This window comes from Hippoglossus hippoglossus, chromosome 12 (genome assembly GCF_009819705.1).
Source record: "Hippoglossus hippoglossus isolate fHipHip1 chromosome 12, fHipHip1.pri, whole genome shotgun sequence".
Taxonomy (NCBI): domain Eukaryota; kingdom Metazoa; phylum Chordata; class Actinopteri; order Pleuronectiformes; family Pleuronectidae; genus Hippoglossus; species Hippoglossus hippoglossus.
The window spans coordinates 11,464,216-11,490,690 of record NC_047162.1 but is presented as its reverse complement, the minus strand read 5'-3'; the positions used below and the strand labels follow the sequence as shown (position 1 = coordinate 11,490,690).

Here is a 26,475-nt window from a genome sequence, read left to right as displayed (position 1 = left end):
TCCGACGTTACCTCTGCAGAGGAAAACGCGATGGACCCGTAAACACGCGCACACATTTCTTTTATCTCTATCGTTGTTGTTTGTTTCCGCCTCCTCTCCGCCGCGGTGAACGACGTTCGCGCGTAAAACCCCGCCGCTTTCTCCCGCATTCATTCGAGGCGTAAACAGGGCGGCGCAGCGATGTGGATCCAGGTTCGTACTATAGACGGGAAGGAGACGCGAACCGTGGAGGATCTGTCGAGGCTGACCAGAATTGAGTCTCTACGGCTGAAAATACAGGACATCTTCAACGTGGGCCCGCAGCAGCAGCGCCTCTTCTACCGAGGGAAGCAGGTAAACAACACTCGTGTGCCACAGCCATTACGCACCGGGCGCTTTTGCAGGGAGCTCTTGCTGGAGAGTGGTCCTCTCGGCGTTCGAGCCCGTTTCGGACCCATGCGAGCTTCCTGTTTTGATGGGAATTCACCAGTAGTTCTTGCGCAAGAGCCCCCCCCCCCCCCCCCCCCCCCCGTGGGGTACGCGGGGTGCCGTCCCCCTCGGGGAGGTAAAAAACCTGCCGATCAGACCTGGATGTGTACGGTCGTGTGATGATGAACCACTTTCACGTTGTTTGTTGTGAGGGATTGAGGGAGAGCTGCGTGCAACAAATGGCTCAGACGTGTTTGTTTACATTGCTGCGGCCATGGAAAGTAGTGCGATGAAAACAAAACCACCTCCACCGCTCGCTTGTTCAACTTAATCAACTCCACAACTACTGATTGACACATGCACCAGCCTCCAGATCTGTGGTCTGTGTTTGAGCTGCACGGAGCCAGGCAGACACCGCCGAGGCTCGTGCGTTATGATGATAGAACGATAATTGGAGGGAGGAGCGGACTCCACGTGCCCTGACATCTATAAGCAAGTGTAGCAGCAGCAGTTGTGTTTACACGCTGGTGTCACTACTGTACACACTACTGTACACACCTCTCTCTCTCTCTCTCTCTCTCTCTCTCTCTCTCTCTCTCTCTCTCTCTCTCTCTCTCTCTCTCTGCTGTATAGATGCCCACCTTGGCCCCACATGGCCTGACAGTCCAGTGGTGCACATGCAACATCTGCACGTTTGTAGTTTATCCAGGATTGTCTCCAAACACTCCTTTCAGTGAAATATGAATCTGGCTTGCAAGGGGAATAATTCAGGACTAGTTTAAAATCTAGCCATTCTCACTATGTAATAAACAATTAGTAGATAATCAAAATGTTATATCCTGTCAACATTTCTTAATCTTTCATTTTTCAGGTTGCAAAGTGAGGTACATCTTTACGTATATATTCTGTTTTTCTGCTACGTCCTATTTATACAAGTGTGGTTACATCAGCAGTGCAGCCTGCAGTATATGTCTGAGACTCTTTATGTTCCGCAAAGCTATATTCCTTTACATTTCCATCACACAGTGAAATGTCCAAAACAAATATCTGTATTATATGTTTTTGAAAAGTTTTTGCTTGACTCCGGACATCACACATCACATTATCCTATACTATCCAGAACTTCAAATACATACAAGTACCTGTACTGTAAGAAACACATATTTTTGGGCCAGTGTTATAACGTCACTTTATCCTGAGGTGGAAACACATTGTTATTCAAGACCAAAGTCAGACTAAAATAATGTGTCTTTAGTCGTCAGGCTATAACAAGGCTGGAATATTTAGTCGCTGACCACACACTGTGAAATCATGTTAAGTTAAGAATGTGATGATTCATATTTTATCGCTGACAGATGTTGGTGTAGTTTTTCTCTCTCCTACAGAGAGATTGAAAAAGTGTAATGTCATTAAATGCCAATGGAAACTGTTAAGATGCTGCCCTCAGATAGACATGGACATGTTTGTATGTGTCATGAATGCATTAAAGCCTTTTTTATCAAAGGCATATTTTATGATCTAACACACACACACACACACACACACACACACACACACACACACACACACACACACACACACACACACACACACACACATTCCTATTGTAAATGTAACTTTTAAAGTAGTAGATTGAAATTTATATCCTCAACTTTGAGGTGTAGTGCTGTGATTTGACAAAAAATGTTATTCTGTCTGATCAGACATCTGTATCATTAACTATTTATGTTCAAATATACAAACATGACAGAATCAATATATTACAGACAGACAGACTGACAGTCTCTTACGATGTGGGAGACGTTACAGAAGCTCTTCTATCAGTAATAAACAGAAAACAGTATACAGGTCAGGATGCTGGCTCCATGTTTTATTTAGCATCGTAGGAAAACATTACAACGCTGATATTAACACGGCATGACTCAGCCAAGACGATTATCCCCCGGGAACTAAACGGCCTACATGATGTGTTGATCTCACATTATTGACATTTTGTCACACTTTTCCTTCACTCACGACGAGCCAGACAGTCTCATAGCCCGAGAAGTTCCTTTTATAGCTACTTATAACCTACTTCTTGTTGTGTAATTAAATGATAATGAAGCCGGGCAGACGTGAGATTCTGCGTCACGATCGACGGGTCCATTATCCTCTCTGTTGTCGTGCTGTCGTACACTGCTTGTGTTATTGTCTACTCTGTGAGGCTGTAGTATATACTGCACATAATATAAACAGTTTGGAATGGCGATTATAGCACACTTTCTTCTCGGTGAAATCCATTGTTTAGCTGGCGTTTGTTATTCATGAGCTATTTTAATTGTTCTGAGCAGTTTCTCTCTTGTGCAACTTAAAAACACCACAGTGACCAAGCACAAAGCAGGACTGTCCTGCTTTAAACCCCAGAATGTACTCAACAGACGGGCCATACAATGTCCTACCTCTACATTTGCTTCATTAACACTTAATTAGGCTGTGTTGTTAGAATCGTCTTCACTGTTGGAGCTGTGGCTGCAAAGACGGATCCCATGTAGTAAACCCAGTATTTCCTTCATTTCACAGGAAAGTGGAGTGGGGAGGGTTGATTAGGGGATTTCCACGAGTTAAGTAACACAAGGAATGAGCCTGTGACACGCAGCGTGCACTAGCTATTGCCCTTACATGCACGCAGCCATGCCGGCGCTCTGTTAGGATTTAGACTCGTAGCAGAATAACTCAGTCTAATTCCCTTTTCAAAATGGCGTCTTGTTTTTCCCTCCAGCTCACTGCGCACGCTGCCTCACCAGTTCAAAGTCACGCTTGCCCTTGAGTCGAAAGGGGTCTCAAGCCAGCAGCCGCACAACTTTGCCTCAGTGTTTGTTTGTTAGGGTTTTCTTTTTTTTTGTAATGGCTTTTTCAATTTGCCTGCATGCACGCTCCTCGTCGTGTCTCTCTCTCTCTTTCACTTTGAACAACGTCTTATATCACTCACATTCACGAGCAGGCTCACACACACCTTCCACTGTCCGTGCGGCCTTTCTGCTCGACGCCTACTCTCACTTGCACTGGAGCCTTCTCATTTACCAATTTAAAAAAAAGAAAGCTTTCGGAGTATTAACTGCTTTAAACCTCAGCTTGAAATGCGTCAGTCTGCTTCACATATGAGGCTGTAGTTCATTTGTTTTTCTCCCTGTGGAGGCAGCAACATGTTTCACGTTGAAATAGTTGGGCCGTCTCCTCTGTTACCAAGTGTCGGGCTGTAGGAAAGCTTTACTGCCTCCTTTCGCGCAAATAGTTGCTGTGACCTAGATATCGTCACAATTTGATTATACATGCATTGATGTCGAGGCTGCTCGATTGATGGGTTTCCTTTGTGCATTGCTAAGCTGTAGATTTTTTCGTAGGCAATTCCAGGGGAAGCAGATTTGGCTGCAGCCATGCATGTACACAGTCACACCCTTCTTCGACAGATAGGCCGAACAAAGAGCAAAGACAAAGGGGGGGCATTAAACCTAGTCGAGAACTGCAGGCTTTTCCAACACTCCCACATGTTTTCATAGTTTTGCCACTCCTTCTCTTAGCTTTACCTCGCTTAGTGCTCATATGTCCTATCGCTGCACCGTCGACTCATGCACGTGTGTTGTAAATAGTACGGCTTCCTGTGCTATTTTTTTTTTCTACTCAGATTACCAGAGGAGTTCTCGGGCCAATAATCCCCGCCTGTATTTCTCACATGTTTGTCACGTTTGGGGTATTCTTTGAGTCTATTATAGCACATGTTAAACGTATAGAAATTAAAAACATTGTCACGATCCGTGCCTTAAATGTAAACATAAGAAATAAGAAACACAGAATAGCAACCGGCAGTCACGTCCAAATTGATTTTCAGCTTATTTAATAGACAGTCAAACGCTGCTCGGGAATCCAATCCAATGCTCTCTAATTATTAGTACTCACTCGCTACCTCTTAAAGTTATTACACAATTCATACTTACATAAACACAGTTGGAAATGCAATAAAGTGAAGGGTAGGTTTTTATAGCCCCTTCATAGATAGAGTGGTATTTAGGAACCACTGCTTTATGTAATAGAGGGAAGTTTGTCCAAAGTAGCTAATAAATTAACTCTTTATAAATTTGGACAACAAATGAACAAAACAGAAATATGCTCCTTTATGTGGACAAACGTCGAGCTGCATTTTGGAAGAAGATTAAATGACTGAATCAGAACGAGGGACAACAAAACCCCACAAGATGGTGAAGTGTGGCGGTAGATGGCACATCCCATGTCATTGTTTTTGGGAAATCTGACCTGTTTTGCTCGGGGGAAAAGGGGTGAGGAAGAAATGTAGGAGTAGGAGTTTGGGGTTTGGATGTTGTTCCTGTGCACAAGCTGCTAACGTCTGCCCCTGCTATGAAATCTCCTCTCCACCCGCTGAGTGGACCGAGTTGTGTTTCACACCTTTAAACCTCTTTTTTTAGAACTACATGCTGATATTGAATAGGCCTCCGTGAATTCTTGATTTATTGCTCTGACTCCAGCTATTCTTTAACAGCTTGATATGTTTTTATCATTGTTGGGCAGGCATTGAAACTAAGTAAGTGTTGCTGAGTGGCTTCAATTTCAGAAGGATTTCTGCATTAAGAGCAGTTACAGCCTTAAAATATTACAGTATTAAAATAATAATATAAAAATATAATTGCGTGCAACCCTAGATTCTGTCTTATAAAAGCTATTATTGGATGCAGATGCAAAACAATACAAAACAGATTTGTTCAAGGACAAGATGGGTGTCAGTGTAGATTTTGTCGCAGCAGCCACAGGTCTTTGTCTTGTCTTTGTGTGACGCTCTCTCTGTACTTGTACTTCGGTGTCTGTTACGATAAGATATTAGTGTTTGAAAGATCACCTTTCAAATTGCAAATGAGAAAAATTAGCCCCGTGGAGATGTTCGTTTTATTCCTCTGTCTCTCTCTCACACACACACACACACACACACACACACACACACACACACACACACACACACACACACACACACACACACACACACACACACACACACACACACACATGCACAGATCTGGATTTCTGATTTGTTCGAGCCCTTTGAAAATTATCTAAGTCAAGTGTCCGTGGTTTGTGTAAAGCTTTGTTGTGATGTGTGCTCGGGACTGAAATCTCCCCCTGGAACACATAGCAACATTTCACCCAGTCACATAATAAAGATACGAGGAGCAACGTGCTTTTTTGTTCTGCATTATTAATGATGAGGAAAATGTCTCGTCTTTTATGATGTTACTCGTCCTACACAACAGAAATGGTCAACGTGCCAATATTTCTGTCGGATAGACCTTGTCCCTGCGTGAATATATGAAGCATTTTTCCTACCCCTTGCCTGTTCAGATGGTGGTTCTCAGTTTCTGAGCTGGTTATGACTGAATTCGTGGCTGTAAAACCTCACAGCGAGACACTGATCACTGTGATGGCGATGAAGTCACCGTGGAAAAGCAGGTACAATCAGCACGGATGAATTTATCAGGTTTGGTGCAGTGCGAGAAATTCTGTGTTTTCCTTTCACTTGAGTCTAACCTCGCATCAACAGCGCGGCTGCCTGCTGTTCAGGACGCCTCGTTTCTTAATGCAGTATCAAGTGGCAAAAAGACAGATAGAGAGCGGAGGACAGACAATTACTGAGGCTAAATCGAACTCTGAGCTCAGAGAGGGAGATAGACAAAGAGCAGATGTAGACCACCAGTGAAAGACAGACAGACAGACAGACAGACAGGTGAGTATAGCAACCACTGTATGGCTGTGTTTGCACCGCTGCTCCTCTGATCTAAATTTCATGAGACTATTAAAAAATGGGGAGGGATGGGGAAATTGCGCTCGCTCCCTTCTACCGCTCTCCTGCTACACGCCTCCAACCGCTCTCCTCCTCGCTGTCAAATAACGAAGGGGAGCGAGAGCGCGAGTGGCGGCCATGCTTGTCTCTCCAGCACAATGGGCTTGTGGGTTTGAGGGCTGATAGAAAAGCTGATGTCTGTAATGAGTTGGCGCGTCCGCCATAAGCTCCATTCGGTAGGCAGTAGCCGTACTGTATACTTAACAGGAGATTGGTTGTGGTAGAGGAGAGAGATATGGGTTTTTCGAAATGGGGCCCTCATCGTTTTTTTATTTCAAGAGCTTGTTTTTTTTTTAGCGAGAACCATTTTCCGACGCCCATGTGCTACGCTGCCTGAAAGGATCCTGCCGTCACTGATGGCTGTGGCGGTGGCAGTGGGTTGGTGTCGGCAGAGATTGTATACATGATTCAGGTTCATGGGGTTGGGGGCGGGGGGGGGTTGACGGGATGCTCTCCTTTGGTTGTCATAGCAACCCAGTCATTTCTTTCCCCACAGCTACATCTCCTATCACTTTAATTCATGCATTCGTTTCTTTTATTTCTTTTTATTTCCAGTAGAAAACCCGGCGTGGGGAGCGAGCGGAGCTGCAGCTCAGTATCCATGTTGATTGTATTACATGTGTAAAAAACAATCAGTTCATATATAATCAGTAGTAAGGACAGGATACCAGTCATAGGTGTTGATGTGTTTCTTCACCTGTCACAGGCTAAATCAGTGGAAGCAGTTCACCTTGTACAGTTATACGTATTTAATCAGTGGCTGAACATTTGCCCATTTGAGAGCAGACAACAGATGTTGTTGCTGTGGACTCCTGAGCAACATCCTTAAACACCACTGGTGTGTTTAAAGGCATGTGGATTTATTGAAGTGCCGCATGTGTGTGTGTATAGAATTGGGCTCTGTTGAGTGCACGATCAACCCACGGTTGTTTTTATTCTCACTGTGCTCGACGTTGTCTCCGTCTAACGTGTTCTTTGTTTGTCCTTGACAAGCACCCTCGTGTAGCTGTCCGAGGCAGCGGTGCTCGTTTCATCGCGTGGGATGAGGAAATTTGGGGAGGAAAAGAAATTGAGAAGGAATATCTGTGGCATTGTTCGAACACACCGTCTCTGGGCCTGGTAAAAATATGATGCAGTCGTTGCCGTAACAACTAGTTGACAGAAAATCTTTATTAATTAATTGATGTAGTGACGTTTTCAAAACAAGTCTGGGCTAAAATATGTTTATTTTCTTTTTTATATTTTCACAAATTTAATACCTTTGAGGTTTATTGTTATTACTAAATTTGCAATTAACATATAATCGGTAGATAAATTAACAATGTAAATAATTGCTATTACTTAGCACTATATACAAGTATTGCTTTTGCATCTGTCCATTTGTTTGTTCATATATTTCTTTGCCCTTTTAGATGGAAGATGGCCAAACACTGTTTGATTACAACGTTGGCCTCAACGACATCGTCCAGTTGCTGATTCGCTCTCAGACCGACCCTCCAGACAGCCCCGTCGCCAAGGACTTCTCGGGCGTCGCCTGCAGCTCAGCACCCCCGCCCGACTCCCGGTCTGAAAGCCATAACTCCCCAGCTCCCGCCCCCCCTGCTGATATGGAAACCAACACCAACAAAGACAATGACGGCGGCAGCAGCATCACTACCAGCATCATTAAGGAAACCAAGCCGGACACCAGCGTCACCAGTAACTCAACCAGTAGTACCAAAAATGGCTTCAAGTCCTCCAGTCCAGTACGGGACACCCAGCCCCCTACATCCAGCAGAAACGCACTCGTTGACCCAGGATTTGGTGTGTACAAGGTGAGGATGACAGCGTCAATATTAAAAACTATTTGCAAGATTGTGCATGAAACTGCCCGATCAGCTTCTTTGCTAAATAACATTTAATAATTTCATGACCAACGAGCGAAGTGACAGAGATTCTTTGGGGAGGGCTTCACGTTTGAATGTCAAATTAAAATACAAACCGAGCAGATCACATGCTTCAGTGATGTTAAAAAACGTGAAACGACCTTGTAAATGTGAAGATGATTTGATGTCAGTGTTTATTCTGCAGTAGCATAAGGAGCGTCTATGCATTGGCCTCTCTAGAGTATTATACACCAGACATTACCAATAGAGAAAGCACAGAAAGGAATCAGATTTTTTTTCTTATCTAATCTGCACCAGTCTTCCATTTTATCCCTTTCGATCGTGCAGTACCCCAAACTATTTAGATATGCTGTTCTAGCGAAAACAAATGGAACCTACTTGTATTGATGTGTGTCCTTGTGTGAAAGTGCATGTGTCGGTGCCAAACGTACCCTTTTATTCACTCTATCGAAGTTCGCTATCTGGTAACCTGATTGCCTTTCATTTACATGGAGTATAAAGCTCATGGCTCATCTTTCCAGGGAGGCACATGCCAAACCACACATAAGAAACAGGTCTTTAAATTTCTGTCACTAACCGACGTACACATTACAAATAGTGGACAGTCAAAGCTAATAAATCCGAGAGTCTATTCTTCTCTGCTCAGTTGAGTGTTACTGATCTTTGCTGGCTGGCTGACCCACATGTCTGAGAATTATTGTGTAGGACTGGGCTCTGCTTGTTGCCAAATGTCCAAATCCAGCATGCAGCAAATATCAATACTGTAAGTGTAAGTATATGAGCTGGAAATTGTGCAACTTCAGTGGATATCAAGGTCACATGCCTCGACAGGCTTTCGGCTTTTACTCAGTATTCTCAACCAGATACGACCAGTGGACGAAGTTCATCTCAAGAATGCATCGCAAAGATTTGAGAATGCACATCATGTAACACTCATACAGAGAATTGAGAACATTTTTGGTTTTGTTTTTGCTGCACGTCTCCCTTTATATCAAATTTTTATTTTAATTTGTTTTTCTTCCAGGATTATGTTGGTAATAGTTCATATATGTCATCAAACAAATCTATTTGCAGACTTAAACCTTGTCTGAGATGGTAAATCCACCTGTTATCAGTAATTTGAAATACAGTGAATGAATCAATACACAAATAAAATCACAGTAGTCCACGTTTTAATCAGCTTCATAGGCAGAAATCATAAAACAAAAAGCGTGTGATGGATTTCCTATTCGTCTCTGAAAATAGATTTTCACACTGAACTAACAACCTGTCTCCCCAGGGCATGAAACATTTTATCTATGTGAAACTTCCATTTAAATTATGTGAAGTGTAAAACATGCAGAGACGCCGGTGTGCTTCTTTAAACAACAGACAGATGGGTGCGGGAGAGACCAGGTGTTATTTCTGTCTTTTGTGTCTCCTCAGATTAACGAGCTGGTGGACTGCAGAGACGTCAGCATCGGCGCCTGGTTTGAGGCCTGCATCGAAAATGTGACAGAGGCTCCCAAAGGACAGATAACGCCCCCCAAGGGCAAGGTGGGCCGGCCCCCAAAAAGGACTAACGGAAAGCTGGAGGCCGAGCAGGCACCGGCCCCCGGCCAGGACCAAAACATAGACAGTAACAGGAATAATGTTGTGTTCGCCTCGGAGAGCAACGGAGCCTCCACCTCTCAGACAGACTCTGCTGCAGAGAGCAAGGAGAGAGAAGAGGACATCATTTATCACATTAAATACGATGAGTAAGTGATGGCTCAATATGCTGCCGTGTGTTGCTGCTGCTGCTGCTGACTTCGGTTGCAGTGACGAGAAACTATTTTTAACGGGTTTCAATGAAAGGGCACGGAGGTGGGGGGGGGGGGGGTGTCAGGGAGCTGCAGTGTCAGGGTGGCAGCTTCTGGGTCGGATCAACCGAAATCACCCTAATTGCTGTTTAGGATTGAATTCACGGTGCTGCACGGCGTGAATGTGCACGTTCCTCACTGCATATGCACAACCGAAAATGATTTCGGTTCTTGCCAGTGATGCCTATGTTAAACACTCAAGGTGCGGTTGTGTGGCATTCTCGATAAAAACGTGCACCAAACATTATACGTGCGGCTTATGTGTGTGTGTGTGTGTGTGTGTGTGTGTGTGTGTGTGTGTGTGTAGTTGAGTATATGTTACGAGTGACTGCAAGCATCAGTACGAGTGGTTTGGCGCATTGGGAATTGCAGCCTCTGCTGTCTCCTGGCAGTCCTAGGGAGCGGAGAGAGGGGGTTTGTGTAGTCGATGCTACAATTTGGACTCGTATCTCTCGCGCTCTCCCGCTTTTCCAGCAAATTCATTCAGAAGCCCACGTTTCCATGGCAACTCACGAGTTCTCAGGAGCATTACTTCTTTGCTTGCCTCCTTCAGCTTTGTCTGTAATTGCTGTGAACATGCCACTGGTGAGACATACTCTCCTTCGCTGCGCCTGTCGTGATGCGTGCGTGCATGTGTTATTCTGTCATGGGATGCTGTGCTAGAGTAACGGTATCATGGGTTGTTGAGCATTAAATCTGTGGAGGTTTTTTTTCATGCACACATCATTCCCACTGGATATTACTCAATATTTAATCTTCAGGGTTCTGCTTTTATTAGTTGTTTCTTCGTTTGCAACAGCACAGGAGTGATCCTGCAGGGACGGTCCAATAATACACCCCGTGTGTGGCCCCCTTCTTTTTTAAATATTTTTAAATATTTACCTTCTTGCTTGTTTATTCAGATTATGCTTTTTTTGACATTCAAGAGGGAGATATAAAAGACAAGGTCCCCTGATAGTTTAAAACCCAGGACATCGCAGTAATATGTGGATTGCGTCATCACCATCTGAGCCACAAAATATCCTTAGCAACAAACTACAACGATTTTCTGTTCAATGACTGCTTGTGTAACTTGGCCTCCAAAAAACACTCAGTATTCTTATCTGTCCTGAGCGTCATTCCAAAAGAGGAGGGTGGGTAGCATCGCTTCGCCTTCACACATACCCCTGTGCATTAAGCCATTCTGGACCTTTGTGCAGAAAGAAATGAGCCACAAAATCAAAGAGAGCTGCTCCCAGGAACTGAGATTGTGTGTGTGTCTGTGTGTGTAAAATGTGTAATGTGGGTGTAGTGTGTGTGTGTGTGTGTTGCTCCAAAACAAGACAGCCAGATATAGTTTCATGGTTAAATCCTGGCTAAGGCAGCTATAAATTATGTTCACGTAGCTTTCACATTGAAAACTTACTAGTAAGATTAACAATATCTTCATTATATTCAAGTGTTTCTGCTTTGAAGAGAAATCTAAATGGATAATATTTTATACTTTTTCACCCTTGATATGTAGATATTTAAACCAAAGAGAGGCTTTGACTGGCTCTGTCAAATTATAAAAACTACATTTGCAGAGGAAGAGATCTCACCAGGAGTTAAAGCTGCGGCAGTCGGCCATTATCTGAGCACAGCTGCTACCTGTGTGCTTCAGTTTAGCTTCGCTTTCTCACATGTAACAATTATCATGTATAGAATTATATAAGGGCTTTAACAACTAAGTTAAGTGTTTTTGTTGACAAAATCTGATTACTTTTACAGCCGAAACTTTATATCTGTATATTCTTACATTAGCTCAGCTTCAGTGTGTTCCTACATTACATGATAGTATGTACTACATTTTAAACTTAAAGTGAGTTAATATGTTTTTTTGAGGAATGGAGATTTTAAGTAGGAGAGAAATCTCTGCCTCCACATCAGAGAAACATACTTCTGATTGAAAATCACCAAATTGGTCCCTTAAAACCTCGGCCTTGTGACAAAACTTTAAAACGCCTCATTGTGAGATTAAAGTTGTTTCTAATTTATTTTTTTAAAGTTAGAGCTTTTCATTTTGGCCTCAATTACGCACAAAGCCCAGGATAAGAGAGGCCGCAGTCACTTTCCTTTACTACTGAGAAGCAATTATATCCTGATAGCTTGTTTAGTGTCGGAGTATTTCTACCTCATGCTGCTTATCAGTAAATTGAGGATTTCTCATTTTCTTCCATTCCCTTTTCTTTACGGTGACTTCAGTTAAGCACACACAGCACTAATGGTGGCTCCAGAACAGAGCGGCCCCGCTGTCGATAAATCATATCAATTTCACAACTGATGAAATAAGTTTCTGAGATTCATTTAGGCGGACTTTGCTTTTACAGGGAGTGTTGACATGATTTTGGTTTCTTGTTTGCCTGAAAGTCTTTTTCCCGTGTTCCCAAAACTCCGGCGAGAGTTACATTTACTTTGTAATGTGAGAGGTCGGGTCCGGCCACTGTGACGACTCTGTGTGGAGATTCAGTTCTGATGCGGCAAACGTTAGAATTCAGACGCCCAGGCTTTGCTGCTGAGGTTTTTTTTTTTTTTTTTGGGTGCCTGTGAGATCTGCGCACACGAGACAGTTCCAGGCCTGTGTGGCCTTAAACTCTTCTTCTCCCTCTGTTCCCCTCGTGTTGCTCTGCGTGTTCCCCTCCTTGTTCATGCTGAGTCCCATTGTGCTCCCAGGTTGATGTTCCTCCGCTGTGTGTGTGTGTGTGTGTGTCTGTGTGTGTTTAGTTGCTTGTAATAACCCCCCCCCCCCATCCCAAACCCCCCTCCAACTAAAAACCACAGTAATCCCTTGGGCCTAAAAAAGGAAATCCCTGCACTGTGCCCCAGCCTCTTCTTCTTGACTGTAACAACTCTTACAGTCTGCCCCCGCAGGCCCTCTCTCCAGCCAGTTTACAATAGCTTAAAATATGCACCACGGCCCAGTCAGTAACCAGGCAGAGCTTAAGTGCACACGTTCGGACTGGAAAACAATGTCAAAATGTCGGGTGTTGTAGTTAACATCAGTAATTTTTATCTGTAGCTCAGCAGGCAGTCTGCTGGTTCTGCGTCAGTGCAGGCTGTTTTGAGAAATTACCCAGTTTAGGCCCTGCTTTCCCCCAGAAAATGCAAACACGTGGTGCTCGCTCAAGCACACAATCCTCCACTTCCCCCTTCACTTCCCACTGTGCATGAGGACTCGAGTGTGCAGCCCTGTTGTGCAGCTAAACTTCAGCGGCAACACATTTCTCGTCTGTAAGCATAATTCCAGCTATTGGCAGGCGAGCGAGCGAGCGAGCTGTCCGTTCATCTCTGAGCCAGGCCAGATCCTTACAGCTTAATTATGATTGGCAGACAGGAAGCCTGCACAGTTAACCTCACTTCATCCACTCCAACGTAGACATTTAACACTTGTTCTGCTCTTCTTTGGTGAAAGGAGGAACATTTGAAATGGTATTAATTGTGCCACAGATTGTGCCACAAAAACAACAAAGACCCTTTTCACCAACAGAAAACAATAAAAACGTGTGTTTCTCGTTGAGTCTTTGATGAATCATTAAAGGAATAGTTTGATATTTGGCAAATTGTGTTTCACCTGCCTGCCTGGAGTTAGATAAGAAGAAAGATGCCTCTCTCATGTCTGCTGGGTGAAACAGGGGAAACGGCTAGATTTGCTTTGTCAATTCCACCCACTAACCCCTAATCTTTCTCTTTTATTTAATCTGTCCAAAAACCCAAGTGCGAAAAGGACACGTCGTAGTTTTACGGGGGGGGGGGTCATGTGTCGGACTATTTATTGGCTGGGGGACGTAACTTCCTGGAGTCTCGGCTAGTTGCCTGGCAACCTCAGGTGACGTCAAAGACGACAAGACCAGCATTGTGGTTAGAAGGTGAAAAGGCATATTTCCCGAAAATGTTGAACCATCCCTAAAAGACATTGCCGTTCATTTCAGTGGGGTCAAAGGTTTAAATCACACCTGTTACATCTCAAATGTTTCTGTTATGTCTGGCTTCCTTAAAACAAATGTTGGTCCTGTACAAATACGTTCTGTGGACTGACTCATGTCTCCACACACAGGAGTCCAACGTTCACTAAACTAAGACCAGTGTTTTGCCAGTGGCTGTAAGGTCGCTGTATTAAATTTAAATTTGGGCGGAGGCCATAGTGGTGAAAATCCATCTTAATCCTTGGCTTTAAAAACCCCCAGTCAGAAAGCTGTGTGCAAATGTGTCATAGAAAGAACAGGCGAGTCTTTGACAATCTGCAGGACTTGACTGATGGTTTTGTTTTGTAGAGGGAAAAATGTAGTAAAGTTATTTATGTTAAATCATTTTTCACGTTCTGTGTCAGAAGTGTTTCTGACACAGTGTCAGGGAGAAAAAAATCTTATTGCATCTGTGGAATTTGCCCTGAGGACATAACGTCTAAATCTGGTCGTCCATGTTTAAATCCACATGTTTGGTGCGGAAAGTATTTTTGGCCGTGTTTCAATCTGGGTTTTCTTAAAGTACATCTGTGCTTAAACGTTTGTTAAAATGTTGTGCTTTACTGATTTTACTGATTTGATAGAAGGAGGCAGATCAGGTGGCTGAAATCACATTTGAATAATATGAGGCCAATTCAATTGCTTAATAATCAGATTTTCCTTCTTTTCGTTCCTATTGTTGAAATGCATGTTCCTGCACAGGGAGGTCTATATCTTTATTGCATTCTGTGGCTTACTGCATTGAGCTGTTAAATAGCTTCTATTACATCCATCTGTTTCTACAGAACACATTGTGTTGTTGTATAATAGCTGCTTTTTACTGGCCAGAGTATTATAATGTTTTCCTGAGGATATGGACATTGTTCATTAGGATACAACTGATCAAGTTCTCATTTGCAGCTCGACCATCTCATGGCTCATAAGGCTAATTTATGTAAGCAATTCTCAAACAAATATAAATATTTCACACATCTAAACCTGCCCCCCCTTTCCCTCTTTCCCTTTTCTGTCTCCCGCAGCTACCCGGAGAATGGCGTGGTGGCGATGCGACTGCGGGACGTGCGGCCACGCGCCAGGACCCTGCTGCGGTGGGACCAGCTTCAGGTGGGCATGCATGTGATGGTCAACTACAATATGGAGACGCCAGATGAGAGGGGCTTCTGGTTCGACGCCGAGATTCAAACGCTCAACCAGGCCTCTCGCACCAACAAGGAGCTCCGAGTCAAGATCCTCCTCGGGTGAGGATCTTCCTCCTCGGCGGGAGGGGGGGCGTTAGGCAGAACTATTACATTTTCATATCTCTTGGCCAATTTTTTGTTGTTTACCAAGATGTGTGACTCCTTTTTCATGTGTCACACTCTCAGTAACACATCTTTACATCTTCCTCTTTGGTTTTCTGTTCTCGTGCTCTCATCTCTCTCTCTCTCCCTCTCTCTCTCTCTCTCTCTCTCTCTCTCTCTCTCTCTCTCTCTCTCTCTCTCTCTCTTCTCTCTCGCTTTGTCTCTGCCTTTGTCTCTGCCTTTGTCTCTCCGTGTCTCTCGCCCTCTGTCCAGTGGTCCCGGAGATGTGATTGGGGATTGTAAGGTTCAGTTTCTGGATGAAATCTACCAGATGGAGAAACCAGGAGCTTGCGCACTCTCAGCTGCAGATGGACAATTTAAACGTATGCACAGATGCGGTGAAACTAGTGACAAAAACTTTATATAACGTAGCACTGCCGTACCGATCATCAACCTATTACTCCTTGTTCTTGGCTGCAGGGAAGAGCGGACCAGAGTGCAAGCACTGCAAGGCCGACCCCGAGGCCGAGTGCCGCTTCTGCTCCTGCTGCGTGTGCGGCGGCAAGCAGGACGCTCACATGCAGCTGCTGTGCGACGAGTGCAACATGGCGTTTCACATCTACTGCCTCAACCCGCCGCTGGCCACCATCCCAGACGACGAGGACTGGTGAGTGTAGCTGAGCAATTAGCCTCGAGATGCAGTGATACACAGCAAATTTAATAAGGTTTATTAATGGTGTTGGGTATGAGCTGAAGTGCATTTCAGCAGTAATTAAACGGTGATTGAGGTTAAAGTCAATATAAAATAATGACACGACGCAGACACAGCTGTGAGTTTATCTAATGCAGTGGCTTTGAAAGTGTCTCTCTGCCAAATAGAGATGAGGGTGTGAATAAATGTCTGGCAGTTACTGCAGAAAGAACCTTCCAGCATCATGCGCTGCTTTACATTTCTTAAACACACAACTGATGGCAGCATTCATAACTTGTATTTCTACTTTCCAGGATCTATTCAAGTTAAATGTTTAAAAATCAAGCCCACACATGTTTTAAAGCATAGGATAGTCTGATGAGAGCAATCAATTGTTTGTAACTATGTTTGGCAACAGACATAAAGTACCTTTTAATGTTCTTATTACCAAATCTCAGGGATTTCTAGCTAATTTGGGAAAGCATTTCTCTCCTTCTACCTTAAATTTTGTTCAAGACGTTTGATTTGATCTCACTTTATTATCAGAAAGAATAAATCTGAAATGTGTCTTGCGTCCCAAGGTGTAGATCGTTTCACTCAAATAAGAAAACACAACACTGACCCAGACATTGTGAACAAATACTGCAAAAATATAATATAAAATCATTGCAACCAGTTGTATTGCTCACATCCATATTTACTCTACACAGGTTTTTAATATGTTCAGTCAAATATAAGAGAACAGCTACACAATTGCCAAAAAATATTTATCCAACAATTTAAGGTATGAAAAAAGGATCTTAGATTGTTTTTATTGAATATAACCGATTAAGATCTGTAACTGCTGGATTACAGATATTAAAACAGCTCTTATTATTTTGAGCTCACTTGTCACCAAACTCACGTACACACCTTCCTGTAGCCTCAGAAACGATTTCCTCTCTCTGCCAGGTACTGTCCCACCTGTAAGAATGACACCAGCGAGGTGGTGAAAGCCGGAGAGAAGCTCAAAGCCAGCAAGAAGAAAGCCAAGATGCCTTCGGCGACGACTGAGAGTCAAAGGGACTGGGGAAAGGTGAGAGCCGCCGGGTGGACTGACAGCTGCTCTGTAGCAGCGCAGGTAAAACAGGAAACCCGAGCGGAGGCCCGCGGTTCACCTTCAAACCGACGAGAAGTAGCAAAGTCTACATGGATGAATATGGAGAAGACGTTTGTGTCAAAAGTTTCTCAGCGATATTAACTTTTTCCAGATTTTAAATAATACAAAAAATGTGTCTCTTTTAGTGGGCATGCTTAGGCCCATGTTACCAGCTCAGTACAAGAGATAGACAAAGGATTTTCAGCTTTATGATAAAAAAATGTGTCCTATCACAACCATGTTTCTGATAATACCTGATAATAATGTCCCGCATTTTTTAAACGTTACATTTTACATCTGGAAATGACATTATCAAATCCACTTGAGACCGAATCCAGACAATGTAACACATCGGGAAATAATCAAAGAGTCACTTAAAAGAAGACAATAGCTGTATCTCAGTTCAGGGACAGCGTCCTTTGGAGACGGATTGCATCACAAAGACACGATCGTCTCCTTCGTGAGCTGCGTAGACCGTGTAGGTCGCGTCCTCTGAATTGGGACAAAGCCATAGACGTCCTCAGGGTTTATATTCAGGCATTTACATTTTATTCCAATTACTTCTTGTAACCCTGTTCATTCCTCAGTGTATCTATGTTTAATAATGTGTTATGTTTAGAGTAAGTTGTTGTCTGCTCTGTGTTTTGTGTTATGCTTAATCTGAGTTTGTATGTTCCTGAACACACCCCTGATCAGAAGGTTTTAATCCAATCCACATGCGATTTATTATCAATTTAATTTAAGCTCTGGCTCCTGGAGCAGATTAATGATGTTGGCTTGATTTATAGCATTCGGTTCCTCTTTTCACTTCGTCACGGTGCTAGAGGGCAATGGCTGGAAAATTACTTTCAGACTTTTTAGTTTTGGTTGGCAAAAAGTGAAATTATCTCATTCTAGTTGCTGAGGCAGAAAATAAGACAGGACGACAGCTGACATGTATTTAAATTTGTTTTTTTATTTTTTCCCCAAGCATCTGTTTAAAGAATACTCTTTAACACTCTTACTCCAAAATCTCCTCCGTGGCAACACGTTGAGATATTGTGTGGCTCATTTCCATTCTGTCCTGGCTGCGACTCTGACGCTCCGCTCCGTGGTGTAATGTGAACAATGCCATTAAGCATGACTTAGCCACTTTCCTGGAACTGCCAACGGAAAAATAACTCCTTTCTTTACCAGAATGCTCTTTTCTCTGAGGGCTAATTGAAAACAGCCTGGCTTGTGTGTTTGGGCACCATTTAAGTGCAGTGAGTCACACAGCATTTTAACTTGACTTTTACATTTTCGCAATTTGATAACGCTGAAATGAAAATTCTTCTCTCTCTGCTGAAAGTTTTTCTTTTCGCCCTTTTAATGTCGCATGTTCCTCCAAAATAGAAATAAAACGATCGTCATTTCTAAAAGTAAAACGTCCTCAAATCTTCATCTTGTGATTCATTGACATACACGTCACCACCCTGTGCTTAAACATCACACAACTACGAGTTTTTTCATGCACATGGACCTTTTAATGATGTTTTTGTGTTCTTCCTTCTGGATGTGTTTGCAGGGTATGGCTTGTGTGGGGCGTACTAAAGAATGCACAATTGTCCCTTCAAACCACTATGGACCAATACCTGGAGTTCCTGTTGGAACCACCTGGAAATTCAGAGTTCAGGTTAGCTACCATGACGGTGCTTCACATGTTGATCAACTCTCAGTTTACTTATTAATTTGATGTTATCAGTACAATCTAAAATGCTGTTATCCCCTCAGGTGAGCGAGGCAGGTGTTCACAGGCCACATGTCGGTGGTATCCATGGACGCAGCAACGATGGCTCCTATTCGCTGGTGTTGGCCGGGGGCTTTGAGGATGAAGTGGTGGGTTGTTTGTGTTTTTGTTTTTTGAAGATATTTTACAGTCATATGAAATAAAGAACTAAGGGATTTTTTTATGGTATAATTTGGCAATCACTTTTTCTGTGGTGTGTTGCAGGACCGGGGCGATGAGTTCACCTACACAGGCAGCGGGGGGCGTGACCTCTCGGGAAACAAACGAATCGGAGAGCACTCATTTGACCAGACCCTGACACACATGAACAGGTATGACAGTGGCCTTCCAACTACATACGTTTGACCCCATTGATACGATTCATTACTTTAAGGTGCATAGAAATGTTAGTGCAAGATATAATATTTGATATTATAAAAAGGAATGACTGCTCCTGGACTCTGTTGTCTTATTGAATTTCTCTCCATTGAGTCACGTTTAGTTGGTCAAACTGAAAAACTCTTCAATGATATATTATCTGAAGGTATTTATTTAAACAATCGTGTCTTAGAGGAAAGATTCAAACGGGCCTCATCATATCTTAAATTAAACTTTAAAAAGGCAGAGCTCACATATTTTTTATACATCTTTCTGGGTTTTTTTCTTCAAAAACAAGCTTAAGGGATTAGTTTCCTAATAACAACTGATTCATTAACATTCATTAACATCCCAAATCCTTGGACAGACTTAGTAAACACAAAGCTCTTTCCCTTGGATCCCGGCTCCTGCAGGGCATTGGCCTCAAACTGCGACGCACCTCTGAATGACAAAGACGGGGCAGAGTCGAGGAACTGGCGGGCGGGGAAGCCGGTGAGGGTCGTGCGCAGCTCCAAAGGTCGACGCATCAGCAAATACGCCCCAGAGGAAGGAAACCGCTATGACGGTATTTACAAGGTACAGACACGCTTTTTCCTAGAGGTTAAAAAAAGACTTAGAAAAGACTTTTTTTCAAATTTGATGACCAGTATTTAATGCTTTATTTGCATGTGGATTTTAAGGTGGTAAAGTACTGGCCAGAGATTGGAAAGTGCGGTTACTTGGTGTGGCGGTACCTGCTGAGACGGGATGACCTGGAACCAGCACCGTGGACGCCTGAAGGACTAGAGAGGATCAAGAAACTGGGCCTCGCTGTTCAGGTCAGACTGGGAATGTGCCCGCACGTGTTTGTGAACATCTCTGTTTACACACTAGAGATATCCCATAATGCATCTCTATATTATGGTGGGGAAATTTCTCAATTCGTGGACGACTCTGTATCGAGGCAGAGACAGAACATAATCGATTTTTTAGCGATGTCCTGCCGCTGCATAATTATAACCAGAACAGACGCGCATTGTCTGAGTGTCGTCCCTCCACTCTCCTGCCGACCTGTGTTCACTTTACACTTTAGCAATAAACAGCAACACTAATCAGAAGTTATTAGGACCTGAACAGTACTTCCATTTACTTTGTGTTTGTTAATGCGCTCTATGAATCGTTTGTGAGGCTCGTATTTAAACACGATGCGCACAGCCAGGACATCAGGGTTAAAGTGACCGGAACGATCCAGATTTATGATCCGACCAACTAACACACACACACACACACACACACACAAACACAAACATACACACACACACACAGGCTGCAGATAGGAGAGAATTACATCCCGCAGATTCTTTTTTAAAGTTAAAGTTTAGAGTTTGCTTTTTTTTACTTCCTCGCAGCAGAAGAAGCGACGCCTCGTTTATCCAGGAACGTAAATATGAATTCAGCAGGTTTTTATAAAAACTCAGCTCACATCAGTGTGAGTGATTAGAAAAGAGCAGAGGAGCAGAATCTCCTGTTGACCAGCGGAGTAATGGACCTCCGAGCTACCAGGGGGGGGGGGGGGGGGGGGGGGGGGGGGCAGCCTGGGCCACCCTGATAAAGTGAAGGCTAAAGATGCAGCACACAAGTCTAAACTGAATGAAGGTCAGATCAGTGTGGAGAGCACTGAGCGCTGTTATAGACCGACTGTCGTAGTCAGATTTTTTAATTGAAAACCTTATTTTGTAAATTACAGCACACTTGTAATAACGGTCTAAAATACTTTTTTAAAGCTCAAATCATGAGGCCAGTGAAGATGCACACCTCTAGTCACACAGTGATAAAAAAATAAATCATGTATAGACGGTTACTACATATCTCCTATGTTCCTTCAAATTTATCATGCTTGACAAAGGTCTTGAATTTCTTTTGTCATGGTTTTGTAAAAAGTCCTAAATTGAACTTGTTGAAACCTGCAGAAATCCTGTTTATATATGTTTTGTGTCTTTCATACTAAAGGCCACTATGAAGGACACCTGCTATTTCCCGTTATAAACATATACATCTTTAAGATAGCAGTCCGCTTGATTTTCATTTCTCCCTTGTGTCTGCAGTACCCGCCGGGCTACTTGGCGGCCATGGCTAACAAAACAAAGAAGGAGGCCTGTGCCAGACCTGGTCGCGGCGGCCGGGGTAAGCACCATCCCGGCAGGGGGAGGCCACGGAGACAACGCAAGATCAAGGAGAAAGAGGAGTTCGATGAGGAAGACGAGGACATGGAGCCGATGGCCTGTGTGGAAGAGGAGGAGATGCAAAGTAACGGAGAGGAGATGACCACCAGAGAAAGTGGTGGGTGCTTTCACAGTTGAAGCTCAGAGCAGGTCAGACATGGTGTTTGTGAGAAGAGGACAGGTGAGAACAGCATGGGGAGCAGAACTTTTTATAAGAGAGTTTGGAAATATTTTATATTTGTTTGCTAAAAAACACAATAAGGATTCCCCCAGTTGTTTTCTTCGTTTTTCATCATTGTAGCCGGGTGGATTCAGTCCTATTCGTGTGTGTTGTGCAGAGTCGTCACCAGCAGCAGAGCCTCCGTCTAAACGTGTGAAGATGGAGGAGACCTTCCAGCTGTCAGAGCAGCAGCAGCAGTTGATCCGAGAGGACACAGCCAACAAGAAACTCTGGGATGAAGCCATGGAAAACCTCAAAGAGGGGCCGGTATGAATCCCCAGTACACACTGACACACTCAACACGTCTCGAGCTCCTCAACACTGTTCACAAAGCATCTCACAGTGCAGCAGACTGAGAGAACTAAGAGAGAACTCACTGAAAACTACTCATCCATAAAACTGAAATTCACTCAACCGGATCTGTTTCCTCTTATCTTCTGATTTCCAGACTCATCAGTCAGTTTTTCTTTGGGAGACTTCGATGTAGATATATTTCTGGAAGGATGAGACTGAAATGATCATTTTAAATTTGTGATACACTGCCTGTGACCCTTTTTCATCCGCTTCACGTGTCTCTTGTCTTTTTTACATATGAAGAATTTCCTGCGCAAGATGGAGCAGATCTTCATGTGCGTGTGCTGCCAGGAGCTGGCCTACCAACCCATCACCACCGCCTGCTCACACAACGTTTGCAAGGTGCGTACTGAGTGGATGCAGTGTTTCCACATTAATGTCCCCATATGCCTTGAGCAGAAGGCCCCCGTTTCCTGTCTCTCCTTCAATGTGTCCAACTAAATGAAGCCAAAATGTGAACAAAAATAAATAATCCCTATTGTTGTATTTGCGTATCATCTCCTCTCTCCCCTCAGACTTGTCTCCAGCGGTCGTTTCGAGCGCAGGTGTACACCTGCCCCGCCTGCCGCCACGACCTGGGCAAGGACTACGCCATGACCCAAAACAAGATGCTCCAGATGCTGCTCGACCAGTTCTTTCCCGGCTACAGCAAGGGCCGATGAGGTCGAAATAAAAACCCATTTATACGTAGAACACGTACATAAACGCACATAAGCAGCCGTTCTGTGCACCCGTGTATACCGTCAAGTACCTAGAGCTCCACTTTAAAAAGCATCGCGCACACTTACCGTACTTACCAACGGGCAAATGTATATTGCATATACAACCATTTATTGTATACAATCATTCATACACAAACAACCTCAGTAGGGACTGACCTCATCTGTTGAACTTGGACTGTCTCCATTAACTTCACCAGCCTGAAATTCAACCAAGGACATTTTTAAACCTCCCTACTCCTGCCACAAAAACGCACAAACAAAAGCAGCCCCGACTCTCGCACCCACTCATCATCTGAATCTCTCGGCTCATTTTACAGTTTTTTCGTCCGCTGGTTCCGTGAATGAACTGCACGTTGTTAGAGTGCGTACTTCTCCCCAGCAATATCATGAAGTCGGCCATTAGGTCCCTGCCAACCTGTTTGCATTTTGTGTACCACGTTATGGAGCTTCACACCAAAATGAGTGTTGTTCTCAGGTGGGAAATAAAGGAGGGAGGTTAATAGAGTGATATAATGGTAATTGTCACAACGTTGAAACGATCATACGATAGAATCTCTGTTCATTTATATACGAGACAAAGCACACAATCTTTCCTGACCTTGGAGCACTTTATTACCGTTTTGTAGGTTAATCAGGAGCATTTGTTAGCGTCCCGCTAGCTTCTCGTGTCACTTGGAACGATGCCACTGCCATGCTCCGAGCTAATAAGATTAGTAAATGTCTCACCACGCTGGGTGAACTTTCAGAGCAGAAATTGGCAGCTGTGTCCGGTTTGTTTTGAGCGTCGGATGATTTCTGGCTCCGTTAGAACCACGACTTTGTGAAATACTTTGCGAGTCCCCCCCCCCAAAAAATGATGAAAGCTCTGTCCTTAGATTTAATGTGGAGTGAAAACAAGGCAAACACACCAAAGACATGAGGCTGAGAACAGATCGGGCGTAAAAACAAAAATCAATTTCTGAAAAAGTAATCACTCCTAAAAAATAAAATGCATGTTACACAAATTATAATCTTTTCTTTAGCATGGCACTTTTTCTTTCCACTTCCATGCAGCTGAAATAAAAGGACAAGATAAACGAGCACACACGTCTGGATCTCCACCATAAGCACTTTTGAAACCTCTAACACTGTATAAATATTTTATTCATCCATAAATGAAGTTCTCACATACTTGAAATCTACTAAATCGTCCTCGAGCATTACCTGAGTATTTCCTGCTATTTCCTTCCGTCGACCAGATCTAAATGCGCATTAAAGATTTACATGAGATCACAAAAAGATTTGGTTCTCTGAAATGCTCGTGAAGTGTGACATGCGCTGCTTTGCACATCGATTTCAAACACGCCGTGGTCGTCCCTGGTGTTACCAAGCAACCGCAATCAATCAGGACTCCACACAAAGACGTTTGGCATAGATATTAATCTGCCGTTGTTCTTCCTGTTAGAGCTCTGGGTGTTCGCCCTGATCTGCTTCTCCTCCATTCAGGAAAAAAAAATTAATCCAGTGAGTGATTGCACAACCAGGATGAGGAGAGTTAGGTCCAGGGAGCGGACGTGCAGCTGTCTCACTTTGTCATGATTGACTCTGAAAAACAAGGCCACTGATTTCTGTGGCCTCACAAAGAGCTTTTTAATACGATGGACCCGCACCATCAGAGGCTCAGGGGCGCTGCTGAATCGTGCAATCGCTCACCCACGTACAGTAAATGAAGCCCCAGAGTTTCTTTAAGTTGTTAATCTGTTCCATAATCAGGAATTTACTGATTTAGAATTATACTTCTGCAGGTTTTCAACAGTGCTTATGTGAAAGTTCACTGGTGCATGTGTTGTATTAATACATTATGGAATGTTTCAATAGGTGGCGTGTCTCATTACACTTTAATACAACAAAACGCGTTTAAGTGCAAGGTAAAGCAAATTTTTTGTCTTCCCCATAGTCAGAACTACTGGATTTACTTTGGTTATTCTGGATAATGTCCATGTGGCTTCATTGCGTAACCGAGAAACTAATTTGCATCCCCGGGTGTCACGGCTAATCTACCACTGTATACGGGATGTGAGCTTTCCTCAGGTGGAGGCGAATAAAAGAGACAAGCGCTTGAACAATATTTATCCCCCAAATCCCAGTTTTAGTTTTTCAAATATTCAAAATGTTTCCAAATGTTCAATTCCAGGTCTTAATTGCAATTGGTATTTGCTTCTAGATTGTATTTGTTTACTTCTCTAATACTAGACTAGGGGATAAAAACAACATTACACTTCTCATTGCATTGCACATCAAATGACAGAGTTTTATTCCAGCTGCATCGTTCCTATGAATAAACCCCGTGGCTCTTAAAGCCATGCTAAGCAAACCTAACAAGAAGTCTGTCATTAAGATGATAACTCAGAAGGCCATAGGCCAATAAAGACGTGTTCTACCCTGTAGCTGCCGGCTCTTATTACACTCAGTGTAAATACTAAACTAAACATTAATTCAAGACTCAACATGGCGATTGAAGAATCCTAAAATAACAAGGAAAAATTACGATACTTAAGTGAACAGATTTTTTTTATCCACCTCTGAAAGACTTTAATTCTCTGTCAAGTCTGAACAGAGTTAAAGATTATTTCTTGTTTGATTATAAGCAACTAAAATCCTGTTTTTTATTACAGACCTTTACTTATCGGTTGTTATCCAGTGGATTCAGCCTCCAGCAGTGTAAATTGTCCCTCCATGACTTTTTAATGCACTTATTGCCCTCTTTTAATGGCTATGTAACAATACCTCCACCTAGTAATGCTTGTATTATTCAGCTTGTCAGAGTAAAAAAAAAAGTTTTATTTTAAGCAGCGAACAGATTTAAATTTTCCCAGTACTGAAGTGGTACTTCAAAATGTCCAGGGTTGGCAGGCCTGATGGGAACTAAAACAAAACCATTCCATGGAGAGCACGCAGCCAGCAGCAGAGCCTCGCCGCTGACCTGAGATCTGCACAGATCGCCGAGGCTCAGATAAAATATTCAAAATATTTTCCAAGTGTGAATTATTTTTGTTAGAAAGCGTCGCCCCCTCGTTCACCGACACCATCAAGTTCACCTGTAACAGCCTTCAAGGTAAAGCCATGTTTTCTGCCGAGCTGAGACGACGCGTCGAAGCTGTTTGTTAGTGGTGACGTCCTCGTTTCCGTTCAACCATTCAGGATCTTTCTTTGTTTTCAACATGCAAGTACAATATGCTATATGGTCTTTAAAGCTAACTGTGATGTGCATTTCTTCCACTGTTGCTTAGTCTTGTTCGAAAGATTATTTTCTTCCTGGCAAAGCGAATCTCCCTCCTTTCTTTCTCCGCTGTGACCTTCGCTCCCTCTCCTCTCCCCCCCCCCACCCCGCTGTCTCCTGCTCTCCGTGAACCTACAGTACTAACGATTTTTAGACGTCTTGTGGACGCTTGGCTTCAGTGCTGTGTTGTTTCTTTTTTTTCATTTTCTATCGCACTCTGTTGAAGAAAAACTCATTTTCTTAGAATGCTTAGTATTATCTATGTCCGTACGCCATTTTTCTACCATTTTAGTTGCTTCTCTATTTCTTATTTTAATCATTAGACATTTTTTTATGTGGCAACCTCGAGCATTGCAGCGTATGCCGGTCTGAGGAGTTCCATTGCTTCATATTGTGATCTGAAATTTTATACATGTCATAATAATACTTGATATGTACCTATTAAATATTTGGATTCCAGAAAAAAAAAGTGCTTCTCTTCTTTTTGTC

At 43.2% G+C, this 26,475-nt stretch overlaps 1 protein-coding gene across 1 annotated transcript; it reads left to right on the top strand.

The window, feature by feature from the left end:
- The first annotated feature begins 180 nt into the window (after positions 1-180).
- Positions 181-26,455, top strand: LOC117771748 (E3 ubiquitin-protein ligase UHRF2-like). The gene is made up of 16 exons (XM_034602474.1): positions 181-333; positions 7,702-8,103; positions 9,601-9,914; positions 15,016-15,234; positions 15,550-15,659; positions 15,757-15,943; positions 16,919-17,042; positions 18,652-18,759; positions 18,858-18,962; positions 19,078-19,184; positions 19,644-19,806; positions 19,911-20,048; positions 21,315-21,549; positions 21,770-21,918; positions 22,249-22,347; positions 22,521-26,455. Exons 1-16 carry the CDS (start codon positions 181-183, stop codon positions 22,665-22,667), a joined length of 2,760 nt encoding a protein of 919 aa, XP_034458365.1. The 3' UTR covers positions 22,668-26,455.
- Positions 26,456-26,475: the final 20 nt, after the last annotated feature.

What these genes read in the sequence shown, in the direction of transcription:
- LOC117771748 (XM_034602474.1), top strand. Translation starts at nt 181, where the DNA reads ATGTGGATCCAGGTTCGTACTATAGACGGGAAGGAGACGCGAACCGTG. An exon ending in ACCCTGACACACATGAACAG is followed by an intron (nt 19,185 to 19,643) that starts GTATGACAGTGG and finishes CGGCTCCTGCAG; the next exon opens with GGCATTGGCCTCAAACTGCG. An exon ending in GCTCACACAACGTTTGCAAG is followed by an intron (nt 22,348 to 22,520) that starts GTGCGTACTGAG and finishes CTCTCCCCTCAG; the next exon opens with ACTTGTCTCCAGCGGTCGTT.